Source organism: Mus pahari, chromosome 2 (genome assembly GCF_900095145.1).
Source record: "Mus pahari chromosome 2, PAHARI_EIJ_v1.1, whole genome shotgun sequence".
Lineage (NCBI taxonomy): Eukaryota > Metazoa > Chordata > Mammalia > Rodentia > Muridae > Mus > Mus pahari.
In genome coordinates, this window is record NC_034591.1 from 49,926,861 (window position 1) to 49,942,566 (window position 15,706).

Below are 15,706 nucleotides of genomic sequence, written 5' to 3' on the forward strand. Positions count from 1 at the left end.
AAAAAAAAAAAAAGTTAAGATTAAAAAGAATCCCGGTACTTGGGAAGCAGAGGCAGACAGTCTCCGAGTTTAGGGCCAGCCTGGTCTACAGAATGAGTTCCAGGACAGCCAGAGCTAAAACAGAGAAATCCTGTCTAGTGGGGACATGGGAGGAGTCACACGGGGCAGAGGGCACAGACTTTCAATTATATCACAGTTGTCCTGCCTCCTCTACTTACTAACAGGATGTCTTGGGCAAACCATGTAACCTATCTGCTCTCATCTATAAAATGAGTCTAACAAGGCTGGGAATCTAGCTCAGTGGAAGAGTGTTAGCCTGGCATACACAAGGCAGTAGGTTCAATTCCTAGCACTGCCCTCCACCAAACCAAACCAAACCAGAAAAAGTGTGTCAGTAAAAATACTATTTTCACAGGCATTAAAGATCCAAGATAAGAGTACATGGGAAACATACCACACACAGGGAAACATACCACACACAGGGAAACATGCCACACACAGGGAAACATACCACACGCAGGGAAACATACCACACGCAGGGAAACATGCCACACCCAGGGAAACATCCCACACCCAGGGAAACATGCCACACACAGGGAAACATACCACACGCAGGGAAACATACCACACGCAGGGAAACATGCCACACCCAGGGAAACATACCACACGCAGGGAAACATACTGCACGCAGGGAAACATACCACACGCAGCATTAGAAGCTACTCCTTCTCTCAGGATTTAGTTTTTTTTCCTTCTGTAAAAAGATCAGCTGGAGCCGGGCGTGGTGGCAAACATCTTTAATCCTAGCACTCGGGAGGCAGAGACAGGTGGATTTCTGAGTTCGAGGCCAGCCTGGTCTACAGAGTGAGTTCCAGGACAGCCAGAGCTACACAGAGAAACCCTGTTTCAAAAAAACAAAACAAAACAAAAAGATCAGCTGGGCATGGTGTCTCGCACCTATCATCCCAGCACTTGGGATGAGGGCAAATAAGAAGCTGGTCTAAGGGATGAAAGGTCCAAGACCATGTTTCAAAACAAAACAAACCAAGCCAGGCAGAGGTTGTGCACTCCTTTAATCCCAGCACTTGGAAGGTAGACAGGTGGATCTCTGTGAGTTTAAGGCCAGTCTGGTCTACAGAGTGAGTTCCAGGACAGCCAGGGCTACATGGAGAAATCCTGTCTCGAAAAACCAAAGCCAAACCAAACAAAAAACCCAAACCCAGAAACAAACAAACAAACAAACAAACGATCTGATCCATCCCTCAACTGATACTTTGCAGTATATATTATGGTGCTAATTTTCAGAAAAAAAGTTCTTACCAATATTAATTCTTTGTTTTAAAAGATCAGAGCAAGGGGCTGATGAGACGGCTCAACAGTTAAGAGCTCTGGCTACTCTTCCAGTTCAACTGCTAGCACTCACGTGGTGGGTAACAGCCAGCTGTAACTCGTCCCAGAGGATCCAATGTTCTCTTTGGGGCTCTTTGGGCACTGCATGCACATGGTTCACAAACATACAGGCAAAACATCCACACATACAAAACAGAAGACCAGAGGAAGCAGTCCCTACACCCCACTGTACCTCTACAGTATAACAGTGCCTCTCTAGTAACAACTTTGCAGCAGGTGGAACCACTTACACAAACTGAAAAGGATATAGAAAAGGTTTCCACTCTGTGAAAAAAGGCTTCTTTGCTTGTGGATTCCAATGGAGGCTGTTCTGCTTGAGGCGATCCATCAACTGACTGGACTGTGGCAGATGTGTCCTTTCTGAAACCAAGTAGGACTGTTAGTGATCGCTGTACCGTTCTTAAATCTTCTGAGCCTAGCTATTCCACACATATCACATATCAAACCTGAACTAGATTTTCAGTTTCTAAAAAACATTTCAGTCAAGCCATTCTTCGGCTTAATATATCCCATGGCTTCATAATACTAAATTATAGGCTCTAAATTCTTCAATCTGGGAGTCACAACTCTTTACAGTTTAGCCAGCCTCTCCTAGCTCATTCACAGTTCTCCAACAATATTTTGCACAACTTTTTTTTTTTTTTTTGAGACAGGGTTTCTCTGTGTAGCCCTGGCTGTCCTGGACTGTACTCTGTAGACCAGGCTGGCCTCGAACTCAGAAATTCGCCTGTTTCTGCCTCCCAAGTGTATTTTGCATAACTTTAGTAAACACAAAATAAGGCCTACAAGGGTTTAAGTATTGAATAATAATACAATTTAAGCCACTTCTGAGAAATAATTCTTTTTCTTTTTTGAGACAGAGTCTCACTTTATAACCCAGGCTGGCCTGGAATTCATAGTAATCCTCCTGTCTCAGCCTCTTAAGTGTCAAGATTACTACTGTGGGTAATATGTGTGTGTACATGTGTGTATGTGCAATATCTATGTGAATGCATGTGCCCAGGCACATGTATAGAAATCAGAGAAGAACTTTGTGGAGTCAGATTTTTCCTTCTACCTTTATGTGGGTTCAGGGCTTGAACTCAGGTCAGGAGGCGTGGCAAGCACCTTTACCTGGTAAGCCACCCTGCGGCCCAGGAACTTAACTCACTGTGAGAAGGAACAGCTTAGATATTGCTATGCACATGGGCCCTTGTCTCTCACGACCTCAAGTAGAAAATTCAAGTCACCGGCTGGTTAAGAGCACTGACTTCTCTTCCAGAGGATGTGAGTTCAATTCCCAGCAACCACTTGGTAGCTCACAATCATCTGTAATGGGATCTGATGCCCTCTTCTGGTGTGTCTGAAGACAGCTACAGTGTACTCATATACATAACATAAATAAATAAATCTTTAAGAAAGAAAATTTAAGCAGGGCATGGTGGCGCATGCCTTTAATCCCAGCACTTGGGAGGCAGGCAGGCGGATTTCTGAGCTCCAGACCAGTTTGGTCTACAAAGTGAGTTCCAGGACAGCCAGGGTTACACAGAGAAACCCTGTCTCGAAAAACCAAAAAAAAAAAAAAAAGAAATTAAATCAAAGGCAGGATCTTTCCATTTCAAGAAGATCAGAAAAATACAATTTAAAAGAAAACAAAATACAAAGCCAGGCAAGTCATTCTTTCATTTTCAGTGAAAACAATTTTGGACAAATTCCCTTACTATGTAGAGACTACCCATAAGTTCTGCGACTCTAGAAAACCCTGACTAATACATCTAGTGAGCCATTTTTTTTCCCAGTTTTGTTTGTTTGAGACAGGATTTCTCTGTGTAACCCTGGCTGTCCTGGAACTCACGCTGTAGACCAGGCTGGCCTTGAACTCAGGGATCTGCCTGCCCTTGCCTCTGGAGTGCTGGGATTTTAGGCATGCTTGGCTAACACCACCAATCTTTTCTGTGTCATTTTGAATAGCCCTGTTTTTGTTTTGAGAGACAGGGTCTCATTCTGTAACTTAGGCTTGTCCTGGAACAATATAAAAGAAGCTGATCCAAACTTGACAGCAATCTCCTATCTTCAAACTTTCAAGCACTGGCCTTATGAGTGTGTACCCCTCTGCTCAGCTATAAACCACTTTAACAATAAGATATCACCAATAATTGAGACTTCAAAGAAAATTATCCCAAGACAATTTCACAGAGATTTACAGATAAAAATCAAGAAAATGTGGTTCTTGAGGGAGAAGGGGGCATCACAAGATTCCTAAACCTAGATAGACATTAAATGACATTTATTTCGAAGATCTCTGAGAAATTATAGAATGGCTTCATTATCAAGGTTAAGAAAGCCCAAACCTGGGCTGGGAGTGGTGACACAGGCCTTTAATCCCAGCACTCATCATACAGAGGCAGGAGTTTCTAGGTCAGTCTGATGTACAAAGTGGGTACCAGGATAGGCCTAAGAGCCAGGGTTGTTACACAGAGAAATCCTGTAACAACAACAACAACAACAACAACAACAACAACAAAAGAAAGAAAGAAAGAAAGAAAGAAAGAAAGAAAGAAAGAAAGAAAGAAAGACCCAGTAGAGGAGCTAGAGAAATTACCCAAGGAGCTGAAGGGGGCTGCAACCCTGTAGGTGGAACAACAATATGAACTAATCAGTACCCCCTGAGCTCGTGTCTCTAGCTGCATATGTAGCAGAAGACGGCCTAGTTGGCCATCATTGGGAAGAGACGCCCCTTGGTCTTGCAAACTTTATATGACCCAGCACAGGGAAATGCCAGGGCCAAGAAGTGGGAGTGGGTGGGGAGGGGAGCAGGGAGGAGGTATAGGGGACCTTGGGGATAGTATTTGAAATAAATGCAGTAAATACCTAATTGAAAAAATTGAAAAAAAAAAAAAAAAGGAAGTGCTGGAGAGATGGCTTAGCAGTTAAGAGCACTGACTGCTCTTCAACGGGTCCTGAGTTCAAATCCCAGCAACCACATGGTGGCTCACAACCATCTGTAATGGGATTTGATGCCTTCTTCTGATGTGTCCGAAGACAGCTACAGTGTACTCACATACATAAAACAAATGAATAAATTTAAAAGAAAGAGAAAGAAAGAAAAATATTTGTGAATTTGTCACCAAGAAAAAAAATTTATTCACATTAAGGGCTGACTATATTTTGAAATAGTATTCATGGTATCACTAATTCAAAGTTATGATTGTTTGTAGACATGCTACTAGATATTAACTCTCTTTTTCTCCTCTCCCTCTTCTCTACACCTCTCTCTGTCACAGGGCCTCAAATTAGCCTGGAACTGAGAGTTCCAAGAACTTAAAGAGTTGTATGATGCCAGGCAATGGTGGCGCACGCCTTTAATCCCAGCACTTGGGAGGCAGAGGTAGGCGGATTTCTGAGTTCGAGGCCAGCCTGGTCTACAGAGTGAGTTCCAGGACAGCCAGGGTTATAACAGAGAAACCCTGTCTCGAAAAACCAACCAATCCATCAATAAATAGAAGTTGTATGATACCACTGCCAGTTTAATAAAGTGCTAGAGATCAACTCTTGAGCTGAGTGCACGCTAGGGTATCTAATTCCCAGCCCAGCATTAACTATTTAATTAAGGAAGGGAGTGAAGGAGGGAAACGACATGTTATCACATAACTTCATTTTACTATCTTGCTAGCGATTTACTGTGTGATTGCTTCATTTACAATCCCGTGTAATTTGCTCTCTACATTTAAGACTGTCCTCGCTCTCAAAAAAAAAGGTTCATTACAAAATTTCGCTCGTGATACGGCGTCAGGTACATCCAGAGGCTACCGAAGCCGAGCAACAGAGAAGGCCGGCCTTCTTCAGAGCTCAGGAAGAATTCAACCTCGGCCACCAAGTCACGGATGGAGGTCCCCGCTGCGTCCCCCGCCCCCTGCTCCAAGCCGTTGCTCCCCAAGTCACTCCAGCGCCCACAGCCCGGACGACTCACGGTTCTGTGCCTCCCTCTTCCGGGACAATTCCTTCATGTATCAGCTCCCGAACTTTCTGGGGTGTCCCTTCAGGGGAACGAACGACTGAACCCCAAGTCTTTTCAATACCCGCGGCAAACAGCTGCCCCTCACTGGAAGCCGCCATCTTGGTCCGTCCGGAATTGGGTCCCCTCGCGTGTTTAGGCTCAGGAACTTACGTTCTGAGTTAAGCCCCGCCCCCGACCTATCAAACTAATGACTGCAAGTCCGACGTTTTCCTGGTTATTGAAAAGAATTTAAGAGTGGTTATGTCGTTTAAGATTAAGCTTAAATTATTTGCTTGTCTGATGAATTAGCATATTTAGATTAACGCCGGGCGTGGTGGCACACACCTTTAATCCCAGCACTCAGGAGGCAGAGGCAGGCAAATTTCTGAGATCGAGGCCAGCCTGGTCTACAAAGTGAATTCCAGGACAGCCAGGGCTACATAGAGAAACCCTGTCTCGAAAAACCAAACATAACCAAAAAACCAAAACCAAAACCAAAAAAAACCAAACAACACACACACACTGAGATGAGACTAGGGAGATGTCTCTCCGTGGGTAAGAGCAGCCAAGCTTGACCACTTAAGTTCAATCCCTAGAACCATGTGGCTCATATGGCTTCGTGTATGTGCATGCATGCATGTATGCTTGAATAGTGTCCATGTAAATATTCATGTGTGTGAAGCCCAGAGGTCAACCTCCGATGTCTGCCTTGTGTTTTTTAAGGTAATGTCTCTAAATGGTCTAAAACTTGGCAAACAGGCTAGGCTGGCTTGTCTGAGAGTCCCAGGGAACTACCTGCTTCCACCTCCCCAGCATCGGTACTTCCAGCGTGTGCCACCATGCCTGGCTTACAGGGGACTTGGGAGTTGGAGTGGGACTCTGGCTTTTATTTAGGTGGATTCTGAGGATCAACATCAAGTTCTTACAGTTACAAGGCAAAGACTAAATGCCTGACTGGACATGAGAGGCGGGGTTAAAAAGCTTGGAGGGAGGCTGGAGAGATAGATGGCTCAGTGGTTAAGAGCACCGACTGTTCTTCCAAAGGTCCTGAGTTCAAATCCCAGCAACCACATGGTGGCTCACAACCATCCGATGCCCTCTTCTGGTGCATCTGAAGACAGCTACAGTGTAGCTAGATATAATAATAAATAAATCTTTTTTAAAAAAAAAAGCCCTGAGGGTCTGTAGATAGGTGGAAGAGTGCTTAGCTTATGCTGTGTACATTGGGCATAGTGGTCTTGGGTAAGTGGAAGGAGGAGGAGAAGCTCAAGATTCTCCTCTGCTACACAGGATGTTCAAGGCTCGCCTGAGTGCTCTCTTTCTCTCACAAAAAGTTCTATAGTTCATTCTGTCCTCCACAGTAGAGCTGTACACCTGAATTGAACTATATTCCAGAAATGGAGGGCACATCTGTGATCCAGAGTTTAGGCCCAGGTGAGGTATTACACATACCATTAATCCCAGGAGACAGAGACAAGCAGATGTGAGTTCAAGGCCAGCATGGGACAGAGCAAGTTCCAAATCCAGGCATGGTGGTACACACCTTTAATCTGGGCTATACCTTCTGCTGGAGGCCTACATGAGGACAATGTAAGATGGAAGACTCTCTCTTCTTCTTTTTTTTTTTTTAAGATTTATTTATTTATTATATGTAAGTACACTGTAACTGTCTTCAGACACTCCAGAAGAGTGCGTCAGATCTTGTTACAGATGGTTGTAAGCCATCATGTGGTTGCTGGGATTTGAACTCTGGACCTTTGGAAGAGCAGTAGGGTGCTCTTACCCACTGAGCCATCTCACCAGCCCCGACTCTCTCTTCTTTGTTTGCACTTACTCTCCAGCACATCTGCTGGAACCTACCTCTTCAGGATTCCAGTTTATACAGAAGAGCAACTGAAACACCCAGCCTCGTGGGACTGAGCAGCTACTAGATTCTCGGACTTCCCATTCACTGAAAGTCATTCCAGTATGTTCCATTAATCTATAGAGACATTCTGTAAGTTCTGTGACTCCAGAGAACCCTGACTAATACAGGGTGTCTACGTGACTATCTACGGGGAAGAATTTTCTAGTTCCTGCTAGTTCCTAGGCAGAGTTTCCCACAAATCTCCCTTTTGAATGAATGATTTTATTTTTTCAGAGTGTTTTCAGTTCACAGTGAACGAAATAGAAAGCACAGAGAGTTCACAGGCATTTTGTTCCTGCTGTGCGGCTTCCCCATCTATCAACACACTGTATGGCTCATTCGTTAGAATCAATGGACCAGCCTTGACACACCATTATCAGCCAAAGTTTAGAGTCTACACTATGTAATCTAGAATTGTTCCTTTGAAAACTATTCTTAAAAATCTCTCCATGAGCTGGGCGTGGTGGCGCATGCCTTTAATCCCAGCACTNGGGAGGCAGAGGCAGGNGGATTTCTGAGTTNGAGGCCAGCCTGGTCTACAAAGTGAGTTCCAGGACAGCCAGGGCAGTACAGAGAAACCCTGTCTCAAAAAAACAAACAAACAAAAAATCTCTCCATGAGGGAAAAAAAATCAAATCTACATTTATTTTTTGTTTAATTTGTTTGTAGATCAGGCTGGCTTTGAACTCACATAGACCTACCTGCTTCTGCTTCCTGAGTGCTGGGACTAAAGGCATGAACTGCCATACCCAGCTTTAAAACCTTGTTTTAAAACTAGAAGGAGAACAATACAATGAACTCTGAGGGTCCATCATCTAGCTACAACAAGCGTCAGTTCTTAGCTGTTTCTGACCTGACTGATCACCTTCCTCCAGGATTCTCCACACCACCCTACCACATCCCCAGCCACTACCCTTAGCCACTGGGCTATTTTCCTAGTTCTGTCAGAGGATTTTTTTTTTCTGTATAACTATTTCCACATAATTTTCTTTACTAAATATCTGCTTTTTCAGCTGGGCAGCGGTGGTGCATGCCTTTAGTCCCAGCACTCGGGAGATAGAGAGGCAGGTGGATGTCTGATTTTAAGGCCATCCTGGTCTACAGAGTAAGTTCCAGGACTGCACAATAACCCTGTCTTGACACCCAACCCATCAATGTTTGTGTGTGTGTGTGTGTGTGTGCGTGTGCGCGTGCGCGTGCGCGTGCGTGCGTGCGTGTGTGTGTGTGTGTGTGTGTGTGTGTGTGTGTATGCCTGCCTGTATGACTGTGCACTGTTTCATGTTTGATGGCCACAGAGGCCAGGAAAGGGGGTTAGATTTCCTGGAATTGGAGTTACAGATGGTTGTGGGCCACTATGTTGGTGCTATGAATGGAATATAGTTCTTCTGGAAGAGCAGCCAGTGCTTTTAACAGGCAAGTCATCTCTCTAGCTAACCCCCCACCCCAATTCCTTCCTTTGGAGCCAGTACCCCACTTTATATCTCTGGCTGGTCTAGAACATATGTAGACCAGACTAGCTCCAATTCACAGAGACCCACCTGTCTGCCTCTACCTTCTTCTTCTTTTTTTTTTTTTTTTGATTTTTGAGACAGGGTTTCTCTGTGTAGCCCTGGCTGTCCTGGAACTCACTCTGTAGACCAGGCTGGCCTTGAACTCAGAAATCCCCTGCCTCTGCCTCTGGGCAGTGGTGGTGTGGTGGCGCACCCCTTTAATCCCAGCACTTGGGAGGTAGAGGCAAGCAAATTTCTGAGTTCGAGGACAGCCAGGTCTACACAGAGAAACCCTGTCTCAAAAAACAAAAACAAACAAAAATAACCACTGAGTCCAGTTGGTGTTCCGTGTGTGTGTGTGTGTGTGTGTGTGCGCGCGCGCGTGCGCGCGCTTATACACTGGAGCATGAGCAACTTCCAGTAGCCACACCTTTGAAGAAAATGAAAATGACCCTCAATGACCCTCATCCAATAGCCATCAGTTTCCCAGAGTTGCTCAGCTGGAAGTAGAGTCTCACAGGACACAGACCTGTGCTGGAATGTTGATCAGCTTGGTCTTGTGCAGGCAACCATAGCCGATACTGCCTGCCTTTACCCAGTGAGCCATTTCACTGGCCCTCATTGCTCCCCCTACCCCCAACCCCCTTAAGCCTATGGCATTATCCTGTTATACTGTCATTCGATGCTAGTGATGGCAGACATTCAAGGGGAAGTTCTCTTAATTCATTATGGGTGGCAAAATGGTGGTATCCTACCATTCCTTGTTCATACAGAATTCTCCTAGAAAGACAACATTTCTTGGCTCTGGAGAGATGGCTTAGTGATTAAAGAGCACTGACTGCTCTTCCAGAGGTCCTGAGTTCAATTTCCAGAAGCCCCACAGTGGCTCATAATCTAATGGGATCCAATGTCCTCTTCTGGTGTATCTGGAGACAGCTACAGTGTACTTGTATGCATAAAATAAATGAATAAACCTTTTTAAAAAGAATATTTCCTTATATTAGAATCATGTTGTTCAGTTGGTACAATTCTTTTTTTAAAAAAACTTAGGTATGAGTGTTTTGTTTGCATGTATGTCTGTGTACCTTATGTATGCCTGGTGCCATGGAGACCAGAAGAGGGAATTAGACTCTTTGGGACTGGAGTTACAGGTAGTTGTAAATTAACATGTGGGTACTGGGAATCAAATCCAGGTCCTCTGGAAGAGTGGCCAGGACTTTCAGCTGCCGGGTCATCCTTCCAGCTGTTGGAGTATAATTCTTTAGAAAAATTAACATTCTTTAGGTTTTTTTTCCTCCTGTTTTAGGACCACAGACTTTGGTTTTGGGGAGAGGCTGGGGACAGTCTCATAAATCACAGAGTGGCTCTAAACTCATTATATAGCCAAGGCACTTGAATTTATGGGCCTCCTATTTCTACCAGTGAGGTATTGGGCTGGGGAGACATCACACTGGGCTTCTGTTTGGTTCTGCCTTTTTTCTTTAATTTAATTTAATATGTCTTGGTGTTTTGCCTGCATGTATGTCTGTCTGTACATCACTTGCACGCCCAGCAGCGAGAAGAGGTCATAACAGAGTGTCTGATCCTGAATTTGGAGTTACAGATGGGTGAGATCTGTTCTGTAAGTACTAGGAATTGAACCCAGGTCCTCTGGAAGATCAGCCAGTGCTCTGTGATCCGTTTTTTTTTTTTTTTTGTTTGTTTGTTTTTTTGTTTTTTTGAGTCAGGATTTTATGCAGCTAAGGCTGGCCTTGAACTTGTAATGTATCTATCTGAGTGAGGCTGGATTTGAATGCCTGATCTTCCTGCCACCATCCTCGGTTTGGGGATTACAAGAGTGTGCCACCATGCTGAGTTTTATACTGTGGTAGGAGACTGCACCTTTAGTGCTAGACAAGTACTTTAAGCAACTGAGCTACCTACATCCTAGCATACGGGTTTCCTTTTTTTCAGATGTCAAACACTTCAATAAACTGTATTATAACGCATAATGGATTAAATACTTCTTCTCCTACAGAAACTGGGTGTGGAAACAAAACCAAAATTTCATGGCGACCTGAGAATTGCTGAGATCAAAGGATACTTCTGGTTTCAGCACTTTCTCCTTCTCCACACCAATCCTCAAAAAAAAAAAAAAAAAAAAAAAAAAAAAAAAAAAAAAAAAAAAGAAAAATCCAACATGTGAGGTTCTTACGTGTGAAACATCAAGGGGGTCAGCAGCCCATCAGATTAGATCTTGAAAGGTTTTGTTTCCCTTGAGAAATTTATGGTTTTTTCCTTATTTGGAAACAGCAATGTGTATCTGCATTTTCCCACTGTGCACTGCGCCTCCCCAACTTCAAAGCCAAATTTTCTGTTTAATTTTGAAACGATGGGAATTTCTGAAATTTACATTTTAAAATCACATCGTCCGTTCCATTTTCTGTCGTTGTGTATATTGTAAGACAATTGAGGTGGGTTGTTTGTGTGTGTGTGTGTGAGTAAAACATTTACATGATCTTATGTCATTTAAGAGAGTATCTTTTTCTATTTTTTTCTTGGCAGGCATACACAAGCCGCGTGTTTAAATAAAAATCTTCAGTGATGTATGCGAAGCCTGAAAGGTTTTCTTATTGAAATTTTCACTTGTGTTCCTATGATTACTGTAACAGCGAACAGTTTTCGGTATTTGCTAATCAGGTGGTTTAAAGCTGTTTGCTCTTGACGTGGCTTCTGCAGGGGAAGGGTCCGGGCAGTGCCACCGTGAGACAAAACAAATGCTGAAAGCCAGGAGTTTTTTAGATTTCATCTGACTCCTCCCCTTGCCCCCACCTCCCGTGAGCCCTTTGTGTGTGGCAACAGTTCGCAGACCGGGGCTCAGTCTGCAGAGTTGCAGACAGATGTACCAACACCAAGTACATGCATTGTGCACATATGATGTTTCTAAATGCAGTGCTCACGGGACAGAATTCCCGAGTATCGACCATGCTGGGGCAGCGACCGTGCTTGGGAGTCTCCTCTGGCGTAGCCTCCCCGCTCGGCCTTCGACTATCTGGGCTGAGCCCCCAGCATCCCGGAGAAGCGGGCGAGCTCCGGAAATCGATGCGCTCTCTGAGCGGCTGCTTATGCCTTTCTCCCCCCACCTCTTTTAGCTATAGCTATGGTTACCACGTCTCTCCCCGCCTCCCTCCACCTGCCAAGAAAGAGACCGCCCATTGGTCCACTGTCACCAAGGCGGCCAGCCATTGGTTGCTGGCGAGTCCGGCGCTACCCCGGCCCCCGTCTCCCGGGTCTCTTGAGGAGCCCGGGAAGGAGGCTCGGCTCGAGCTGCCGGGGCAGGGACTTGCCGGGACCGGGCTGCGGCAATCGTTAGCGGGCCATGTCGGCTGCCCAGGGCTGGGACCGGAACCGCCGGCGGGGAGGAGGCGCGGCCGGCGGGGCCGGCGGGGTTAGCGGGGCCGGCGCGGCCGGCGGGGGTCGGGGCACCGGACAGCTCAACCGCTTCGTGCAGCTCTCGGGACGGCCGCACCTGCCAGGTGAGTGCTGGGGCCGCTGCCGGCGAGAAGGTGGCGGCCGCCGGGCTCTGCCGCCTTTCGGACACACGGCCGAGGGAGGACAGGGAAGCAGAACAGCAGGAAGGTGGCGTTGAGGTCAGGAGGGGAAGCGGCGCACGCCTGAAGAGAAGTCTCGCTGTGTCGGCAGCTCGGGGAGGAGAGTTGTGTTTTCCTCCCGAAGGAGAGGCCGCTGTCTCTTTGACATTCCCGAATGTTTCGCCTGCCCGGTTCCTAATCTTTTCCCCTTCCGCAGATGGATGTTGTGAAAGAAAGACATTGGTGTTTAACTGTGGAAAATTATTTCAAAAGGAGTGCCAAATTAAGGAGAGGAGACGAGAGCAATATAGGAGTGATTTTGTTTGAAAGGGGGGAAAAAAGACAATCAACTGTGTAAGAGTTGGGTATTTTGAAACGGAATGAGCATGTGAAAGTGTGTGTGTGTGTGTGTTGGCTAGGGAGTATATGGGAAAGAAAATAAAAAAGATTAAGGGAAGTGGTTGAATCAGTAATATTTGGGGATGTACAGAGACAGAATGGATAATGGTGTCTAGATTTTAAAAGGGGGAAATGAAGATCATGAATATAAAGAAACGAAATGATGTGATCCTGGTATCAAAACTGAAAATTGGAAAAATATACCTATTGCTATAAGTTATAAATTTCATGGTTTGGTTTTGAGTTCACGTGCTTAAAAAAAGAAAAAAAAAGAACCAAAGTCAAGTAGGTATTTGTGTAAACAGTTGTAAAAAGCATACGTTTACAAATTTTCAGTCTGTTAAAAGGAAGGTAGAGAATTAAATCATGCACAGAATGCCAATCATTTTATTGGGCAGTCGTGTTTTTTTTTTTTTTTTTTCTTCTTCACCGTGAAGAGAATTGTCAGGAATGATGTATTAGACCTTCGCCATGTTTTTTTGTGTATGTGTGACTAGTGTTAAGTTGATTGTATCAGTGGTATATTTGTTTAGATAGTTTTGAGAACCTGATTGTTTCTGAATTGTGTTTACTATTGTGACTTGTTCTTCTAGGTAGTAAAAAAAAATCAGTTGATTAATTTAAAGATAACAAAGGGGATTTTACTTATTCAAAGAGACAATTACTAATATTTGTGATACGGTTTTTGATGTGTGCCAGAAATGTTCATTAACCCATTTGTGCATGCCATTAAAATAAAATTGAGACATTTGTAAATAATCAAATATACCATAAATTGGATTTGAATAAACAGTATCAGATTGGGTATTCTGGAATTGCTAAATATGTGATCTTTAACAAGAAAAAAGGAGACATCTTTTTTTTTTGTTATCACCAGTTAACAACAAAACCCTAGGTTTTCTGTATTACTAAGCCTAGAAGATAAATCCCTTGGCAAGGACTATTCCCAGTTTGCTTTCTGCCTGCAATCTTTTAAGTCTTTGGTCATAGATTAATTATTATACCATGAACTTCATGTGGGCATTCTCAGGGTCCTGCAACATATTGGTGTAGTTCCTCTCTGCTACCACATGAGGGCAGGGTAAGCCATGATTTCAAATAAGGGTCTGAAGTATGGCACTATTTCTGCATTGCCTTAGCACACGAGGACAAGAACAGCCATTTGTCCAGAGGTGAAGATAAAACGTGCTTAAACTGTGAAAATTGGAGAAGTGGAGTCGTCAGTCTTCGTTCTGCTTCCTTTCTTCCAGGCTGGCATTCAGTTCCTTCCCACACAGGCGGTCTCCATCTTTCCCTCGTTCTCAAAATTAGAAAATTCCCAATAGCTCAATAATATACGTTGATATAAATAATAAATTCTTTCATACTAATCCTTTGTTCTCCTAGGTACTGCATATTATAGCTCTTTACTCTATTTTGAAATAATTCAAAATAGTTTAAGAGGTAGTGAGGAATAGGAATGTGTAGGTCTGTTTAATGGCTGATGCTGGAGACCTATCTTTCCTTCCTCTTTTTTTTTTTTTTTTTTTTGATTTTGTGTTTGTTTTTGTTTGGTTGGTTATTAATTTTTCATCTCTTTTGATTTCTATCCCTACTTTCCAATTCACCCTTCTTTACCAAGGCTTCCACATACTTGAAGAACCATTTTTCTTCTTCCTGACATTTCTGTCTTGTGCCCAGTCCCTGTGAAACAAAGCAGTGCAACATGGTGGTGTTCCTGGAGTGTCCTCATTGTCGTTCAGGGATAGTATCTTTTGAGAAAATGTAAAAGACAAAAATCTTACTATATAGCATGTAGACCAGGGTGGCTTCAAACTCAAAGGAATCTTCCAGGCTCTACCTCCTGTGTACTGGGGTTAGAGGCCTGTGCCTGGCTTGGTGGTAGGACCTTTACCCATCTACTTACGGGAATCTGAAAGCTGGCTCTCCGCAAGCTCCCCACCAACTTCAGTTATAACTAGCTACCTAGTCTTGTTCATTTTGCTTCCATCGTAACTAATTCTGTCACTGTCCTTTAGGGTCACTGCAGTAGCTTTCTAAGCAGACTCACTACTTCTGCTAGAGCCTCCCATTCATATATCACTGATCTTTGAAAATACAAATCTTTTATTATCTCTGCTTATAGCCTTTTTCTTTTAGCTTTTTTGTTTTTAACATAGGGTCTAACCTTTGTCCAGGCTGGCCTTGAACCTTCCATCCTCCTGTGTCAGCTTCTAGAGTAGTGGCTTACAGGCACATGCCACCGTAGCTAGCCTTTCTTGCTGCTTCATTGCTCTCACAGTAAGGCTAGGACCCTTACCGTGTCCTAGAAGGCCCCACACCAACTGCCTTCTCGCCTTGGGTTGTCCTCCACTCTGTTCTGTGCTCTCTGCTTTTCTTCCCTCACCACAGGAAGCCACTGCAGTTGGGCTTCTGTCCTGGAGGAACCCGTGTGCTTCCTCCTCTTATTTAACTTACCTTTCTTGGATCTCAGTTGTATTTTTTTTCCATAAGAGCCTTCTTTCTGACATGGCCCCTCTCCCTGTACCCTCTCCTAGTATCACTCATTTTTCCTAAGGTATATGTAGCATTTGTGTGTGAATATTGTTGGGAAAGATGTACTCTGTGTGTGTGTGTGTATACACAAATTATATCTATATGCATGTACCACAATGTAATATATTAACAATTTTTAACTAGGGACTGTAGAGAGGGCTCAGAAGTTAAGAAACTGCTCTTTCAGAGCAGGTTTTCATTCCCAGCATCCATAGAGTAACTTATAACCAACCATCTGTAACTCTGCTTCCAGGACACCTGCTGTCCTTTGTGGCCTCCACAGGGACCAGGCTTATAGGTGGTGTACAGGCATCTAGGCAGGCAAAATATCTGAACACATAAATTTAAATTTTTTTTTTTAAGCCAGGTGTGGTGGCATATGCCTTTAATTCCAGCACTCGGGAGGCAGAAGCAGGTGGAT

At 44.2% G+C, this 15,706-nt stretch overlaps 2 protein-coding genes across 3 annotated transcripts in view; one reads left to right on the forward strand and one right to left on the reverse strand.

Annotated features, from left to right (window-relative positions):
• Zc3hc1 (zinc finger C3HC-type containing 1) overlaps positions 1-5,505 on the reverse strand; it is a 25,115-nt gene extending 19,610 nt beyond the window's left edge. The window contains exons 1-2 of the mRNA XM_029535266.1: positions 5,360-5,505; positions 1,659-1,770 (exon numbers count right to left, since the gene is read on the reverse strand). Coding sequence (XP_029391126.1) covers positions 1,659-1,770; positions 5,360-5,505 — 258 coding nt within the window. The remainder of the gene's footprint in view (positions 1-1,658; positions 1,771-5,359) is intronic.
• Positions 5,506-12,006: 6,501 nt separating this feature from the next.
• The window catches only part of Klhdc10 (kelch domain containing 10), a 55,643-nt gene continuing 51,943 nt past the window's right edge, over positions 12,007-15,706 (forward strand). The window contains exon 1 of one of the 2 annotated variants that reach the window (XM_021190057.2): positions 12,007-12,297. In XM_021190057.2, coding sequence (XP_021045716.1) covers positions 12,141-12,297 — 157 coding nt within the window. In that variant the 5' untranslated portion in view covers positions 12,007-12,140. The remainder of the gene's footprint in view (positions 12,298-15,706) is intronic. The other variant, XM_021190060.2, reaches the window with a different exon arrangement.